Source organism: Dendrobates tinctorius, unplaced genomic scaffold (assembly GCF_039654945.1).
Source record: "Dendrobates tinctorius isolate UK_male_01 unplaced genomic scaffold, ASM3965494v1 ptg000054l, whole genome shotgun sequence".
Taxonomy (NCBI): Eukaryota; Metazoa; Chordata; class Amphibia; order Anura; family Dendrobatidae; genus Dendrobates; species Dendrobates tinctorius.
In genome coordinates, this window is record NW_027361722.1 from 1,310,483 (window position 1) to 1,327,513 (window position 17,031).

The window sequence follows — 17,031 nt, forward strand, 5'->3', positions numbered from 1 at the left end:
AGCGTACAGAGATCCCCACCACTCATTACAATGTCCAGACGTCTGTGTACAATCGGCCCCCTTGTCACACTGTGGCCCCCGTGATTACAGTATGAGATCACTTCCTCCAGGTGTGAGAGTTTCTGTTTCCAATTATTCACATTGTATTCAAAGCTCCAGCATGTAAACAGTTAAGTCTCCTATTAACCCTGCAACACCTGAAAGAGTACATAAAGCACTGAGCCCAAATCCAGAGCTCTCCTGCAATGGCAGAAAATGACCCTCTGGCTGCCGCAAGTCCCTGTTCACTCTATTACTGAGCATGTCCAGTATAAACTCATCTCTCTCACCCACAAAGCTCTCCACTGTTCTGCACCGCCTTATATCTCCTCTCTCATCTCTGTCTATCGCCCTACACGTGCCCTCCGTTCTATAAATGACCTAAGACTAACATACCCCGTAATCCGAACCTCGCACCTCCGTCTCCAAGACTTCTCTCGTGCTGCTCCAGCTCTCTGGAATGCACTTCCCCAGACGATCAGACTGATACCTAGCCCTGACCTATTCAAGCGCGCTTTGAAAACCCATCTCTTCAAACAAGCCTACCACATCAACTACCCAGCAAGCTAACTTTGCCCTGTTCCCTCCTTCCAAATATTATTCTGAATCTGCACCCTACTATTCATCTGTCTCCACACCCTTCATGCACATGATAACTGCACTTGATACTTGTCTATTGCACTTAAACACACGGGCTGATGACCGGATCATGCAGCTTTATATGAAAATCCCTATTATAATTGCCAGACCTGAATTAACAAGCATTTCTCACCTACTGTGTCCCCCCATTTCCTTGTAGATTGTAAGTTGCGAGCAGGGACCTCACTCCTAATGTCACTGTTTGAATTGTCTTAACTTGTATTGAATTTATTGTCTGTACATGTCCCCGCTTAATTGTAAAGTGCTGCGGAATATGTTGGCGCTATATAAATAAAAATTATTATTATTATTATGTCTGTCTAAGGAAGAGACATAAGCCGAATCCAACCTGAGCCCCAAAATACAGGAGGAGAACAGCCCCGAAATGTCCAGCACCTCCAACCTCCACAGCTACAGTCGCGGCTTAGAGTTCTGAGACTGACACAGATTTTGATTTTCACATTTTCAGTGTTTTTGCGGTTTATTCGCTGTTTCTATGGTTACTGACAATTATAAACATTCCGCACATTGTTACATTTTCTGACAAATCAATGAAGTTCGTGTGACGCCTCAATATTCACAGAAGCGCTGCCCCCTTATCCCCCACGCTCCCGCCCCCTCTATCCCCCACGCTCCCGCCCCCTCATCCCCCACACTCCCGCCCCCTCTATCCCCCCACACTCACGCCCCTTATCCCCCACGCTCCCGCCCCCTCTATCCCCCACGCTCCCGCCCCCTCATCCCCCACACTCCCGCCCCCTCTATCCCCCCACACTCCCGCCCCTTATCCCCCACGCTCCCGCCCCCTCTATCCCCCACACTCCCGCCCCCTCTATCCCCCCACGCTCCCACCCCCTATCCCCCACGCTCCCACCCTTCCTCCTACTGGATATTGGCTTCTGGGTAGATCCTAACTGATGGCCGCCCATTCTTGTCTTATTAGAACTCAGAGTTATCAGAAGTTCTGTGTTTTTGTGAGTTTTTGAGGATTGACCGTGGATGAGAAGCCCCCGCACATTGTGAGTGACCCCCTCCATGGATGAGAAGCCCCCACACATTGTGAGTGACCCCCTCCATGGATGAGAAGCCCCCGCACATTGTGAGTGACCCCCTCCATGGATGAGAAGCCCCTGCACATTGTGAGTGACCTCCTCCATGGATGAGAAGCCCCCGCACATTGTGAGTGATCCCCTCCATGGATGAGAAGCCTCCACACATTGTGAGTGACCCCCTCCATGGATGAGAAGCCTCCACACATTGTGAGTGATCCCCTCCATGGATGAGAAGCCCCCACACATTGTGAGTGATCCCCTCCATGGATGAGAAGCCTCCACACATTGGGAGTGATCCCCTCCATGGATGAGAAGCCTCTGCACATTGGGAGTGACCCCCTCCATGGATGAGAAGCCCCCACACATTGGGAGTGATCCCCTCCATGGATGAGAAGCCCCCACACATTGGGAGTGATTCCCTCCATGGATGAGAAGCCCCCGCACATTGTGAGTGACCCCCTCCATGGATGAGAAGCCCCCACACATTGTGAGTGACCCCCTGCATGGATGAGAAGCCTCTGCACATTGTGAGTGATCCCCTCCATGGATGAGAAGCCTCTGCACATTGTGAGTGATCCCCTCCATGGATGAGAAGCCTCCACACATTGGGAGTGACCCCCTCCATGGATGAGAAGCCCCCGCACATTGTGAGTGACCCCCTCCATGGATGAGAAGCCCCCACACATTGTGAGTGACCCCCTGCATGGATGAGAAGCCTCTGCACATTGTGAGTGATCCCCTCCATGGATGAGAAGCCTCCACACATTGGGAGTGATCCCCTGCATGGATGAGAAGCCTCCACACATTGTGAGTGATCCCCTCCATGGATGAGAAGCCTCCACACATTGGGAGTGATCCCCTCCATGGATGAGAAGCCTCTGCACATTGGGAGTGACCCCCTCCATGGATGAGAAGCCCCCACACATTGGGAGTGATCCCCTCCATGGATGAGAAGCCCCCACACATTGGGAGTGATTCCCTCCATGGATGAGAAGCCCCCGCACATTGTGAGTGACCCCCTCCATGGATGAGAAGCCTCTGCACATTGTGAGTGATCCCCTCCATGGATGAGAAGCCCCCACACATTGTGAGTGACCCCCTGCATGGATGAGAAGCCTCTGCACATTGTGAGTGACCCCCTCCATGGATGAGAAGCCCCCACACATTGTGAGTGACCCCCTGCATGGATGAGAAGCCTCCACACATTGTGAGTGATCCCCTCCATGGATGAGAAGCCTCCACACATTGGGAGTGATCCCCTCCATGGATGAGAAGCCTCTGCACATTGGGAGTGACCCCCTCCATGGATGAGAAGCCCCCACACATTGGGAGTGATCCCCTCCATGGATGAGAAGCCCCCACACATTGGGAGTGATTCCCTCCATGGATGAGAAGCCCCCGCACATTGTGAGTGACCCCCTCCATGGATGAGAAGCCTCTGCACATTGTGAGTGATCCCCTCCATGGATGAGAAGCCTCCACACATTGGGAGTGATCCCCTCCATGGATGAGAAGCCTCTGCACATTGGGAGTGACCCCCTCCATGGATGAGAAGCCCCCACACATTGGGAGTGATCCCCTCCATGGATGAGAAGCCCCCACACATTGGGAGTGATTCCCTCCATGGATGAGAAGCCCCCACACATTGTGAGTGACCCCCTCCATGGATGAGAAGCCCCCACACATTGTGAGTGACCCCCTGCATGGATGAGAAGCCTCTGCACATTGTGAGTGACCTCCTCCATGGATGAGAAGCCTCTGCACATTGTGAGTGATCCCCTCCATGGATGAGAAGCCTCTGCACATTGTGAGTGATCCCCTCCATGGATGAGAAGCCTCCACACATTGGGAGTGATCCCCTCCATGGATGAGAAGCCTCTGCACATTGGGAGTGACCCCCTCCATGGATGAGAAGCCCCCACACATTGGGAGTGATCCCCTCCATGGATGAGAAGCCTCCACACATTGTGAGTGATCCCCTCCATGGATGAGAAGCCTCTGCACATTGTGAGTGATCCCCTCCATGGATGAGAAGCCTCCACACATTGGGAGTGATCCCCTCCATGGATGAGAAGCCTCTGCACATTGGGAGTGACCCCCTCCATGGATGAGAAGCCCCCACACATTGGGAGTGATCCCCTCCATGGATGAGAAGCCCCCACACATTGGGAGTGATTCCCTCCATGGATGAGAAGCCCCCGCACATTGTGAGTGACCCCCTCCATGGATGAGAAGCCCCCACACATTGTGAGTGACCCCCTGCATGGATGAGAAGCCTCCGCACATTGGGAGTGATCCCCTCCATGGATGAGAAGCCTCTGCACATTGTGAGTGACCTCCTCCATGGATGAGAAGCCTCTGCACATTGTGAGTGACCTCCTCCATGGATGAGAAGCCCCCACACATTGTGAGTGATCCCCTCCATGGATGAGACGCCCCCACACATTGTGAGTGATCCCCTCCATGGATGAGAAGCCCCCACACACTGTGAGTGACCCCCTCCATGGATGAGAAGCCTCCGCACATTGCGAGTGACCCCCTCCATGGATGAGACGCCCCCACACATTGTGAGTGACCCCCTCCATGGATGAGACTCCCCCACACATTGTGAGTGACCCCCTCCATGGATGAGATGCCCCCACACATTGTGAGTGACCCCCTCCATGGATGAGACGCCCCCACACATTGTGAGTGACCCCCTCCATGGATGAGACGCCCCCACACATTGTGAGTGACCCCCTCCATGGATGAGAAGCCCTCGCACATTGTGAGTGACCCCCTCCATGGATGAGAAGCCTCCGCACATTGTGAGTGACCCCCTCCATGGATGAGAAGCCCCCACACATTGGGAGTGATCCCCTCCATGGATGAGAAGCCCCCACACATTGGGAGTGACCCCCTCCATGGATGAGAAGCCCCCACACATTTGGAGTGATCCCCTCCATGGATGAGAAGCCCCCACACATTGGGAGTGATCCCCTCCATGGATGAGAAGCCCCCACACATTGGGAGTGACCCCCTCCATGGATGAGAAGCCCCCACACATTTGGAGTGATCCCCTCCATGGATGAGAAGCCCCCACACATTGTGAGTGACCCCCTCCATGGATGAGAAGCCCCCACACATTGTGAGTGACCCCCTCCATGGATGAGAAGCCCTCGCACATTGTGAGTTACCCCCTCCATGGATGAGACGCCCCCACACATTGTGAGTGATCCCCTCCATGGATGAGAAGCACCCGCACATTGTGAGTGATCCCCTCCATGGATGAGAAGCCTCCACACATTGTGAGTGACCCCCTCCATGGATGAGACGCCCCCACACATTGTGAGTGATCCCCTCCATGGATGAGAAGCACCCGCACATTGTGAGTGACCCCCTCCATGGATGAGACGCCCCCACACATTGTGAGTGATCCCCTCCATGGATGAGAAGCCACCACACATTGTGAGTGACCCCCTCCATGGATGAGAAGCCCCCGCACATTGTGAGTGATCCCCTCCATGGATGAGAAGCCTCCACACATTGTGAGTGACTCCCCCTCCATGGATGAAAGACCCCACAGTTGAATGTCTCAGGAGGCTTTACTGCCGGCAGACACAGGACTAAGGGCAGACTCACCTTTTCTTTTCGCTTCCAGTCTTTCCTACAGTTTGAAGGGGCTTCATCAGATAAATCTCCCCCATCTTCAATCCTTTAGAATCCAATCACTATACCTCCTGCAGAATCTCCATCTGTTCTTGATGTTTTTCTTGAAAAGAAAAGTGGCTTCTTTGCTGCCTTTATTGACACCCGATTACCTTCACAAGCCTTCGCCTCACTGTGTACAGATGCACTGACACCTGCCTGCTGCCATTCCTGGGAAGCGCTGCACTGGTGCTGAACTAATCCCTTAGCTGAATCCTCTTTAGGAGACTTTCTACAGCACCCCGACATCTTCTTCACAGCAACTAAACATCATTTTTTGAAGTTCATGATGATCTGACATATGGTTGATTTAAGGGCAATCTTACAAGTGGCAATGTCCTTGCCTGTAAAGCCCTTTTTAATGAAAATTAATGATGACTGCACTATTTATGGAGAGAATTATGGTCAACAGAAGAAGACAATGAATTAAAGTGAACCTGTCAGCTAACACATGCCCACTGCTCTGGATTGACAGGCCTCTTCCAATAAGCGCATGTAGGCAAAGACCTGTCAGTCACTGGTAGTGGGCGGGGAAAAGCTATCAAAGTATGATCATCTCTGAAACGCTGCAGCATTTTACAGTTAAACATACCTGGCTGAGATCAAACAGCTAACGCCTTCTACATGCTGCCGGGATTGGGATCAGGTTCCCTTTAAGTACCAGATCCCTTTTAAAGCTACCAGCCTGCTCTTGTAATTCATTTCAAGAAGATTCCAGGAATGATGGAGCAAATCTCCTTGGCGCAGAGCAGAAATTCATGAGGATTTTGTGATTCAGTTAATTTTCCGGCCAATAAATTATTTTGCAACTTTTAACAATTCATCTGATCGTTCATCACAATCTACAGATAATGAAAACCCCACAATATAAACTGAAGACAAAAGTGAAAACTAAAAACTTGTGTCAGTCGCAAAACTTTTGGCCAACACTGTACAGAGGGTAAAATACAAGACACGTATCCTTCTTACATACAGGGGTGATATACAAGACACGTATCCTTCTTATATACAGGGGTGATATACAAGACACGTATCCTTCTTACATACAGGGGTGATATACAAGACATGTATCCTTCTTATATACAGGGGTGATATACAAGACACGTATCCTTCTTATATACAGGGGTGATATACAAGACACGTATCCTTCTTACATACAGGGGTGATATACAAGACACGTATCCTTCTTATATACAGGGGTGATATACAAGGCACGTATCCTTCTTATATACAGGGGTGATATACAAGACACGTATCCTTCTTACATACAGGGGTGATATACAAGACATGTATCCTTCTTATATACAGGGGTGATATACAAGACACGTATCCTTCTTATATACAGGGGTGATATACAAGACACGTATCCTTCTTATATACAGGGGGTGATATACAAGACACGTATCCTTCTTACATACAGGGGTGATATACAAGGCACGTATCCTTCTTATATACAGGGGTGATATACAAGACACGTATCCTTCTTATATACAGGGGTGATATACAAGACACGTATCCTTCTTACATACAGGGGTGATATACAAGACACGTATCCTTCTTATATACAGGGGTGATATACAAGACACGTATCCTTCTTATATACAGGGGTGATATACAAGACACGTATCCTTCTTACATACAGGGGTGATATACAAGACACGTATCCTTCTTATATACAGGGGGTGATATACAAGACATGTATCCTTCTTACATACAGGGGTGATATACAAGACATGTATCCTTCTTACATACAGGGGTGATATACAAGACACGTATCCTTCTTACATACAGGGGTGATATACAAGACATGTATCCTTCTTATATACAGGGGTGATATACAAGACACGTATCCTTCTTATATACAGGGGTGATATACAAGACACGTATCCTTCTTACATACAGGGGTGATATACAAGACACGTATCCTTCTTATATACAGGGGTGATATACAAGGCACGTATCCTTCTTATATACAGGGGTGATATACAAGACACGTATCCTTCTTACATACAGGGGTGATATACAAGACATGTATCCTTCTTATATACAGGGGTGATATACAAGACACGTATCCTTCTTATATACAGGGGTGATATACAAGACACGTATCCTTCTTACATACAGGGGTGATATACAAGACACGTATCCTTCTTATATACAGGGGTGATATACAAGACACGTATCCTTCTTATATACAGGGGGTGATATACAAGACACGTATCCTTCTTACATACAGGGGTGATATACAAGACACGTATCCTTCTTATATACAGGGGGTGATATACAAGACACGTATCCTTCTTACATACAGGGGTGATATACAAGGCACGTATCCTTCTTACATACAGGGGGTGATATACAAGACACGTATCCTTCTTACATACAGGGGTGATATACAAGGCACGTATCCTTCTTATATACAGGGGGTGATATACAAGACACGTATCCTTCTTACATACAGGGGTGATATACAAGACATGTATCCTTCTTACATACAGGGGTGATATACAAGACATGTATCCTTCTTATATACAGGGGTGATATACAAGACACGTATCCTTCTTATATACAGGGGGTGATATACAAGACACGTATCCTTCTTACATACAGGGGTGATATACAAGACACGTATCCTTCTTATATACAGGGGGTGATATACAAGACACGTATCCTTCTTACATACAGGGGTGATATACAAGACACGTATCCTTCTTACATACAGGGGTGATATACAAGGCACGTATCCTTCTTATATACAGGGGGTGATATACAAGACACGTATCCTTCTTACATACAGGGGTGATATACAAGACATGTATCCTTCTTACATACAGGGGTGATATACAAGACATGTATCCTTCTTACATACAGGGGTGATATACAAGACATGTATCCTTCTTATATACAGGGGTGATATACAAGACACGTATCCTTCTTACATACAGGGGTGATATACAAGACACGTATCCTTCTTATATACAGGGGTGATATACAAGACACGTATCCTTCTTATATACAGGGGTGATATACAAGACACGTATCCTTCTTACATACAGGGGTGATATACAAGACACGTAGCCTTCTTATATACAGGGGGTGATATACAAGACACGTATCCTTCTTACATACAGGGGTGATATACAAGACACGTATCCTTCTTACATACAGGGGTGATATACAAGACACGTATCCTTCTTATATACAGGGGTGATATACAAGACTCGTATCCTTCATACATACAGGGGTGATATACAAGACACGTATCCTTCTTACATCCTGGATACAGTCACAGTAAACAATGTTTCTGTTTGTTTTCACTCTGACCCCTAGAATCCTTCACTTTCTGCTAAGTCCCCTAATCCCTACACCTAGTAAGGTACTGTTCCTCTCCCTCCATCCTCCGCATCCATCTCACCTCTTCCTCAGATCTGTTTCTCAACATACAATCCTCTGTCTCCAAACACAGACAGCCCCCTCATGCCCTCTCCTGCTCCCACCTGCTAACACTTTCTCTGCTCCTCACTGCCGGTGATATCTCTCCAAATCATGGTCCTCCTCACCACATTCCCACAGTCATTTCTACCTCCCATACATGCTCTATCACAACTTTCCGTAACCTCTCTTAGGGTGGTTTCACATTAGCGTTTCAGGGCGCAGCGACGGCCTGCGCACGTCCGCCGCTAAGCCCCGCCCCGTCACGCCTCCTCTAGTAGCTCCGCCTACCGGCGCATGACGCTGCATGCGTCCCCTATCTTTATCACTTGGGACACAGGCCGTGCGCAGTATGCGTTTGGCGGCGCATGCGTCCTTTTGACAGTGCGCCGACCAGCGCCAAACGCAACCTGTTGCAATTTGGCTGCACTCGGCGCACCGTCAAAAGGACGCATGCGCCACCAAACGCATACTGCGCACGGCCTGCGTCCCCAGTGATAAAGATAGGGGACGCAGGAGCTACCGGAGGAGGCGCGGCAGGGGCGGGCCATAGCGGCGGCCGTGCGCAGGCCGTCGCTGCGGCCTGAAACGCTAATGTGAAACCACCCTAACCTCTCGCCCAGCCTCAGTTTCCCCAGTCCCACTAACAGGAGCTCTGTGGAACGCTCGCTCTGTCTGCAACAAGCTTTCCTACATCCATGATCTTTTTATTACTAACAAACTTTCCTTCCTCGCCATCACCGAAACCTGGCTCACCCCCTCTGACACAGCTTCTCCTGCTGCACTCTCTTATGGTGGATTCCACCTTTCTCACACCCCCCCGCCCCAGCAGCAAACATGGAGGAGTTGGTTTTCTCCTGTCAGATACCTGCTCCTTCACCCCAATCCCACTGCCACCCTCTGTTACCCTCCCTTCCTTTGAGGTGCCCTCTGTGCGCATCTACTCCTCCTCCAACCCACAACTAGCTGTCATTTACCACCCCCAGGGTCAACCACCACCTTCTTTGACCACTTCACCACCTGCCTACTTCATTTCCTTTCCACTGATATCCCCACTATCATCTTGGGTGACTTCAACATCCCCATTGACACTTCCCTCTCAGCTGCCACTAAGCTTCTATCTCTCACTTCCTCCTTCAGCCTCACTCAATAGTCTTCTGCAGCCACTCACAAAGATGGCCACACACTGGACCTCATCTTCACCCGCCTCTGCTCCCTATCTAGCCTCTCTAACTCACCTCTTCCTCTCTCTGACCACAACCTACTCACATTCTCTTCCCTCTCCTCCTCAGGTCCACAATCCCCACCTCAAAAACTCGCACACCCTCGCAGAAATCTTCAACACCTCGATCTACACTCACTGTCTGAATCCCTCCTCCCTCTTACAGACATAAGTTCCCTACACAATGCGGAGGCCGCTGCCGCTCTAAATAACACCACAATAGCTGTAGCTTTGGAATCAGTTGCCCCTCTCACACATACCAAAGGTCGCAAAATCAACAGACAGCCCTAGCACACCAGCCTGACCAAAGAACTGAGGCGGGCTTCCAGGGCTGCTGAGCGGAGATGGAAAAAAATCCCACTCCAATGAGGACTTCATCACATTCAAACAATCCCTCACTACTTTCAAGGCCACACTCGCTGCAGCAAAACAAACCTACTTCTCATCTCTCATATCCTCCCTGTCTCACAACCCTAAACAGTTATTCAACAAGTTCAATTATCTCCTCTGTCCCCCCAGCACCTCCTCCCTCCCCACTCATCTCAGCTGAAGACTTTGACTCATTTTTCAAGGAGAAGATTGATAACATCAGACACAGTTTTGGTCGACAACCCCAGAGTCCTTCCTCCTAACTGCCCTGCCCTCCTCCCCCAAAACCAACTTATCCACCATTACAGAAGATGAACTCTCCACTCTACTCTCAAAATCACATCTCACCACCTGTGCACTTGACCTGATCCCATCCAACTTCATCCCAAACCTCACCACAGTCTTCAACCCAACCCTAACCCATCTCTTCAACCTATCACTAACAACTGGTGTTTTCCCCTCAAGCTTTAAACATTCTTCCATCACACCTATCCTCAAAAAGCCCTCTCTTGACCGATCCTTTGTATCTAGCTATCGCCCTATATCACTTCTCCCCTATGCCTAAAAACTACTGGAACACCGCGTCCATCTTGAACAGTCCAACCACCTCTCTTCTTGCTCCCTCTTTGACCGCTTACAATCTGGCTTCTGGCCACACCACTCCACTGAAACTGCCCTAACTAAGGTCACCAATGACCTCTTAACCGCCAAGGCCAAGCGACACTACTCTGTCCTCCTCCTCCTGGACCTGTCCTCTGCCTTTGACACAGTGGACCATTCCCTCTTACTATAGACCCTCTCATCTCTTGGTATCACAGACTTGGCCCTATCTTGGATCTCGTCATACCTAGCAGACCGGACATTCAGTGTCTCCCACGCGCACATCACCTCCTCACCATGTCCCCTATCTGTCGGAGACCCGCAATTTTTAGTCCTAGGGCCCCTGCTCTTCTCCATTTACACCTTTGGCCTGGGACAGCTCATAGAATCTCACGTCTTTCAGTATCACCTCTTTGCTGATGACACACAGATCTACATCTCCGGACCTGATATCACCTCCCTACTAACCAGAATCCCACAATGTCTGTCCACTATTTCATCCTTCTCCGCTAGATTTCTAAAACTTAATATGGACAAAACAGAATTCATCATCTTTCCCCCCATCTCACGGGATCCGCCCAATGGACCTATTCATTAAAGTAAATGGCTGCCCACTCTCTCCAGTCCCACAAGCTCGCTGCCTCGGGGTTATCCTTGACACTGATCTCTCTTTCAAACCACATATCCAAGCCCTTTCCACTTCCTGCCGACTTCAACTCAAAAATATTTCACGGATCCGTACATTCCTCAACCAAGAATCTGCAAAAACCCTAGTCCATGCCCCCATCATCCCCCGCCTTGACTACTGCAACCTCCTGCTCTGTGGTCTCCCCGCTAACACTCTCACAACACTCTAATCTAACCTAAACTCTGCTGCCCACTAATCCACCTGTCCCCCCCGCTGTTCTCCGGCCTCTCCCCTCTGTCAATCCCTGCATTGTCTCCCAATTACCCAAAGACTCCAGTTCAAAACCCTAACCATGACATACAAAGCCATCCACAACCTGAGTCCTCCATACATCTGTGACCTCGTCTCCCGGTACTTACCTGCACGAAACCTCCGATCCTCACAAGATCTCCTTCTCTACTCCCCTCTTATCTCCTCTTCCCACAATCACATACAAGACTTCTCCCATGCTTCCCCTCTACTCTGGAACTCTCTACCCCAACATATCAGACTCTCGCCTACCATGGAAACCTTCAAAAAGAACCTGAAGACCGACCTCTTCCGACAAGCCTACAACCTGCAGTAACCACCGATCCACCAAACCGCTGCATGACCAGCTCTGCCCTCACCTACTGTATCCTCACCCATCCCTTGTAGATTGTGAGCCCTCGCGGGAAGAGTCCTCTCTCCTCCTGGACCAGTCGTGACTTGGATTGTTTAAGATTACTGCACTTGTATGTATTATGTACACCCCTCCTCACATGTAAAGCGCCATGGAATAAATGGCGCTATAATAATAAATATTAATAATATACAGGGGTGATATACAAGACACGTATCCTTCTTATATACAGTGGTGATATACAAGACACGTATCCTTCTTATATACAGGGGTGATATACAAGACACGTATCCTTCTTATATACAGGGGTGATATACAAGACACGTATCCTTCTTATATACAGGGGGTGATATACAAGACACGTATCCTTCTTATATACAGGGGTGATCTACAAGATACGTATCCTTCTTATATACAGGGGTGATATACAAGACACGTATCCTTCTTATATACAGGGGGTGATATACAAGACACGTATCCTTCTTATATACAGGGGTGATATACAAGACACGTATCCTTCTTATATACAGGGGTGATATACAAGACACGTATCCTTCTTATATACAGGGGGTGATATACAAGACCCGTATCCTTCTTACATACAGGGGGTGATATACAAGACACGTATCCTTCTTATATACAGGGGTGATATACAAGACACGTATCCTTCTTACATACAGGGGTGATATACAAGACACGTATCCTTCTTATATACAGGGGTGATATACAAGACATGTATCCTTCTTATATACAGGGGGTGATATACAAGACCCGTATCCTTCTTACATACAGGGGGTGATATACAAGACACGTATCCTTCTTATATACAGGGGTGATATACAAGACACGTGTCCTTCTTACATACAGGGGTGATATACAAGACACGTATCCTTCTTATATACAGGGGTGATATACAAGACACGTATCCTTCTTATATACAGGGGTGATATACAAGACACGTATCCTTCTTATATACAGGGGGTGATATACAAGACCCGTATCCTTCTTACATACAGGGGGTGATATACAAGACACGTATCCTTCTTACATACAGGGGTGATATACAAGACACGTATCCTTCTTACATACAGGGGTGATATACAAGACACGTATCCTTCTTATATACAGGGGGTGATATACAAGACCCGTATCCTTCTTACATACAGGGGGTGATATACAAGACACGTATCCTTCTTATATACAGGGGTGATATACAAGACATGTATCCTTCTTATATACAGGGGTGATATACAAGACACGTATCCTTCTTATATACAGGGGTGATATACAAGACACGTATCCTTCTTATATACAGGGGGTGATATACAAGACACGTATCCTTCTTATATCCAGGGAATGATATACAAGACACGTATCCTTCTTATATACAGGGGTGATATACAAGACCCGTATCCTTCTTACATACAGGGGGTGATATACAAGACACGTATCCTTCTTATATACAGGGGTGATATACAAGACACGTATCCTTCTTATATACAGGGGTGATATACAAGACACGTATCCTTCTTACATACAGGGGGTGATATACAAGACACGTATCCTTCTTATATACAGGGGTGATATACAAGACACGTATCCTTCTTATATACAGGGGTGATATACAAGACACGTATCCTTCTTATATACAGGGGTGATATACAAGACCCGTATCCTTCTTACATACAGGGGGTGATATACAAGACACGTATCCTTCTTATATACAGGGGTGATATACAAGACACGTATCCTTCTTATATACAGGGGTGATATACAAGACACGTATCCTTCTTATATACAGGGGTGATATACAAGACACGTATCCTTCTTATATCCAGGGAATGATATACAAGACACGTATCCTTCTTATATACAGGGGTGATATACAAGACACGTATCCTTCTTATATACAGGGGGTGATATACAAGACACGTATCCTTCTTATATACAGGGGGTGATATACAAGACACGTATCCTTCTTATATACAGGGGTGATATACAAGACACGTATCCTTCTTATATACAGGGGGTGATATACAAGACACGTATCCTTCTTATATACAGGGGTGATATACAAGACACGTATCCTTCTTATATACAGGGGTGATATACAAGATACGTATCCTTCTTATATACAGGGGTGATATACAAGACACGTATCCTTCTTATATACAGGGGTGATATACAAGATACGTATCCTTCTTATATACAGGGGGTGATATACAAGACACGTATCCTTCTTATATACAGGGGTGATATACAAGACACGTATCCTTCTTATATACAGGGGTGATATACAAGACACGTATCCTTCTTATATACAGGGGTGATATACAAGATACGTATCCTTCTTATATACAGGGGTGATATACAAGACACGTATCCTTCTTACATACAGGGGGTGATATACAAGACACGTATCCTTCTTACATACAGGGGTGATATACAAGACACGTATCCTTCTTACATACAGGGGTGATATACAAGACACGTATCCTTCTTACATACAGGGGTGATATACAAGACACGTATCCTTCTTATATACAGGGGGTTATATACAAGACACGTATCCTTCTTATATACAGGGGTGATATACAAGACACGTATCCTTCTTATATACAGGGGATGATATACAAGACACGTATCCTTCTTATATACAGGGGTGATATACAAGACACGTATCCTTCTTACATACAGGGGTGATATACAAGGCACGTATCCTTCTTATATACAGGGGTGATATACAAGACACGTATCCTTCTTATATACAGGGGGTGATATACAAGACACGTATCCTTCTTATATACAGGGGTGATATACAAGACACGTATCCTTCTTATATACAGGGGTGATATACAAGACACGTATCCTTCTTATATACAGGGGATGATATACAAGACACGTATCCTTCTTATATACAGGGGGTGATATACAAGACACGTATCCTTCTTATATACAGGGGTGATATACAAGACACGTATCCTTCTTATATACAGTGGTGATATACAAGACACGTATCCTTCTTATATACAGGGGTGATATACAAGACACGTATCCTTCTTATATACAGGGGGTGATATACAAGACACGTATCCTTCTTATATACAGGGGTGATATACAAGACATGTATCCTTCTTACATACAGGGGGTGATATACAAGACATGTATCCTTCTTATATACAGGGGATGATATACAAGACACGTATCCTTCTTATATACAGGGGGTGATATACAAGACACGTATCCTTCTTATATCCAGGGAATGATATACAAGACACGTATCCTTCTTATATACAGGGGTGATATACAAGACCCGTATCCTTCTTATATACAGGGGTGATATACAAGACACGTATCCTTCTTATATACAGGGGTGATATACAAGACCCGTATCCTTCTTATATACAGGGGTGATATACAAGACACGTATCCTTCTTATATACAGGGGTGATATACAAGACACGTATCCTTCTTACATACAGGGGTGATATATAACACTTTATAGGAGGGGAGATTTCCTGACACTTTACATCAGATTCTTCTACAATGTTTCCTGTTGGATTTTACAGTCATTACACAATAGAATCTTTGCTACAATGTAACAAGTCTGAGCCCTGGGGGAGCGGAGTAACTGTTTCTGCACTGGATGGGATTGATCTTTTAAAGCTCAGAACTAGGGGTTCAGTGTTGGGGGCACAGGACTGGGGGTGCAGAGTGGGGGGCACAGGGCTGGGGGTGCAGTGTGGGGGGCACAGGGCTGGGGGTGCAGTGTGGGGGGCACAGGGCTGGGGGTGCAGTGTGGGGGGCACAGGGCTGGGGGTGCAGTGTGGGGGGCACAGGGCTGGGGGTGCAGTGTGGGGGGCACAGGGCTGGGGGTGCAGTGTGGGGGGCACAGGGCTGGGGGTGCAGTGTGGGGGGCACAGGGCTGGGGGTGCAGTGTGGGGGGCACAGGGCTGGGGGTGCAGTGTGGGGGGCACAGGGCTGGGGGTGCAGTGTGGGGGGCACAGGGCTGGGGGTGCAGTGTGGGGGGCACAGGGCTGGGGGTCTGTACATACCTGAGCCTGGGAGCAGGACAGGGCCAGCAGCAGCAGCAGGGGGGCAGTCCTCAGGAGCTGGGGACACAGACAGCAGATTAGTGGGGGCAGCAGGGGGACCTGAGGCCAGTGATGGGGGATCAGCTCTCACCATGGCGGCGGCACCGGGGTCTGTGCTGTGTCCTGCGGAGATGATTGTGAAGAGAAATCTGCGGAGCCGAAAATGTATCCAAATGTCTCCCCTCCCCCATCCCCTCCTCTCTGCCGCCCCCTATATCTGCACAGGGTCCTCCCCCTGCTGGAGCCCCCCACATACACCCCATCCCCCACTGCCGACCCCTAATACAGCGTCCACCCTCATCATCCCCCCAAATCCTGTCCTCCAATCACCCCAAACCTATACAGCAGCCCCTACTAAATGTATATGTATCTAATCCTCTCCTGTGTGATACTGACTGCTGAGCCGTGTATCTAATCCTATCCTGTGTGATACTGACTGCTGAGCCGTGTATCTAATCCTATCCTGTGTGATACTGACTGCTGAGCCGTGTATCTAATCCTATCCTGTGTGATACTGACTGCTGAGCCGTGTATCTAATCCTATCCTGTGTGATACTGACTGCTGAGCCGTGTATCTAATCCTATCCTGTGTGATACTGACTGCTGAG

General features: G+C 48.0%; 1 protein-coding gene across 1 annotated transcript in view; it reads right to left on the reverse strand.

Annotated features, from left to right (window-relative positions):
- FSTL1 (follistatin like 1) overlaps window positions 1–16,614 on the reverse strand; it is a 59,791-nt gene extending 43,177 nt beyond the window's left edge. Inside the window, exons 1-2 of the mRNA XM_073576978.1 lie at window positions 16,515–16,614; window positions 16,385–16,441 (exon numbers count right to left, since the gene is read on the reverse strand). Coding sequence (XP_073433079.1) covers window positions 16,385–16,441; window positions 16,515–16,517 — 60 coding nt within the window. The 5' untranslated portion in view covers window positions 16,518–16,614. The remainder of the gene's footprint in view (window positions 1–16,384; window positions 16,442–16,514) is intronic.
- Between the last annotated feature and the right edge of the window lie 417 nt (window positions 16,615–17,031).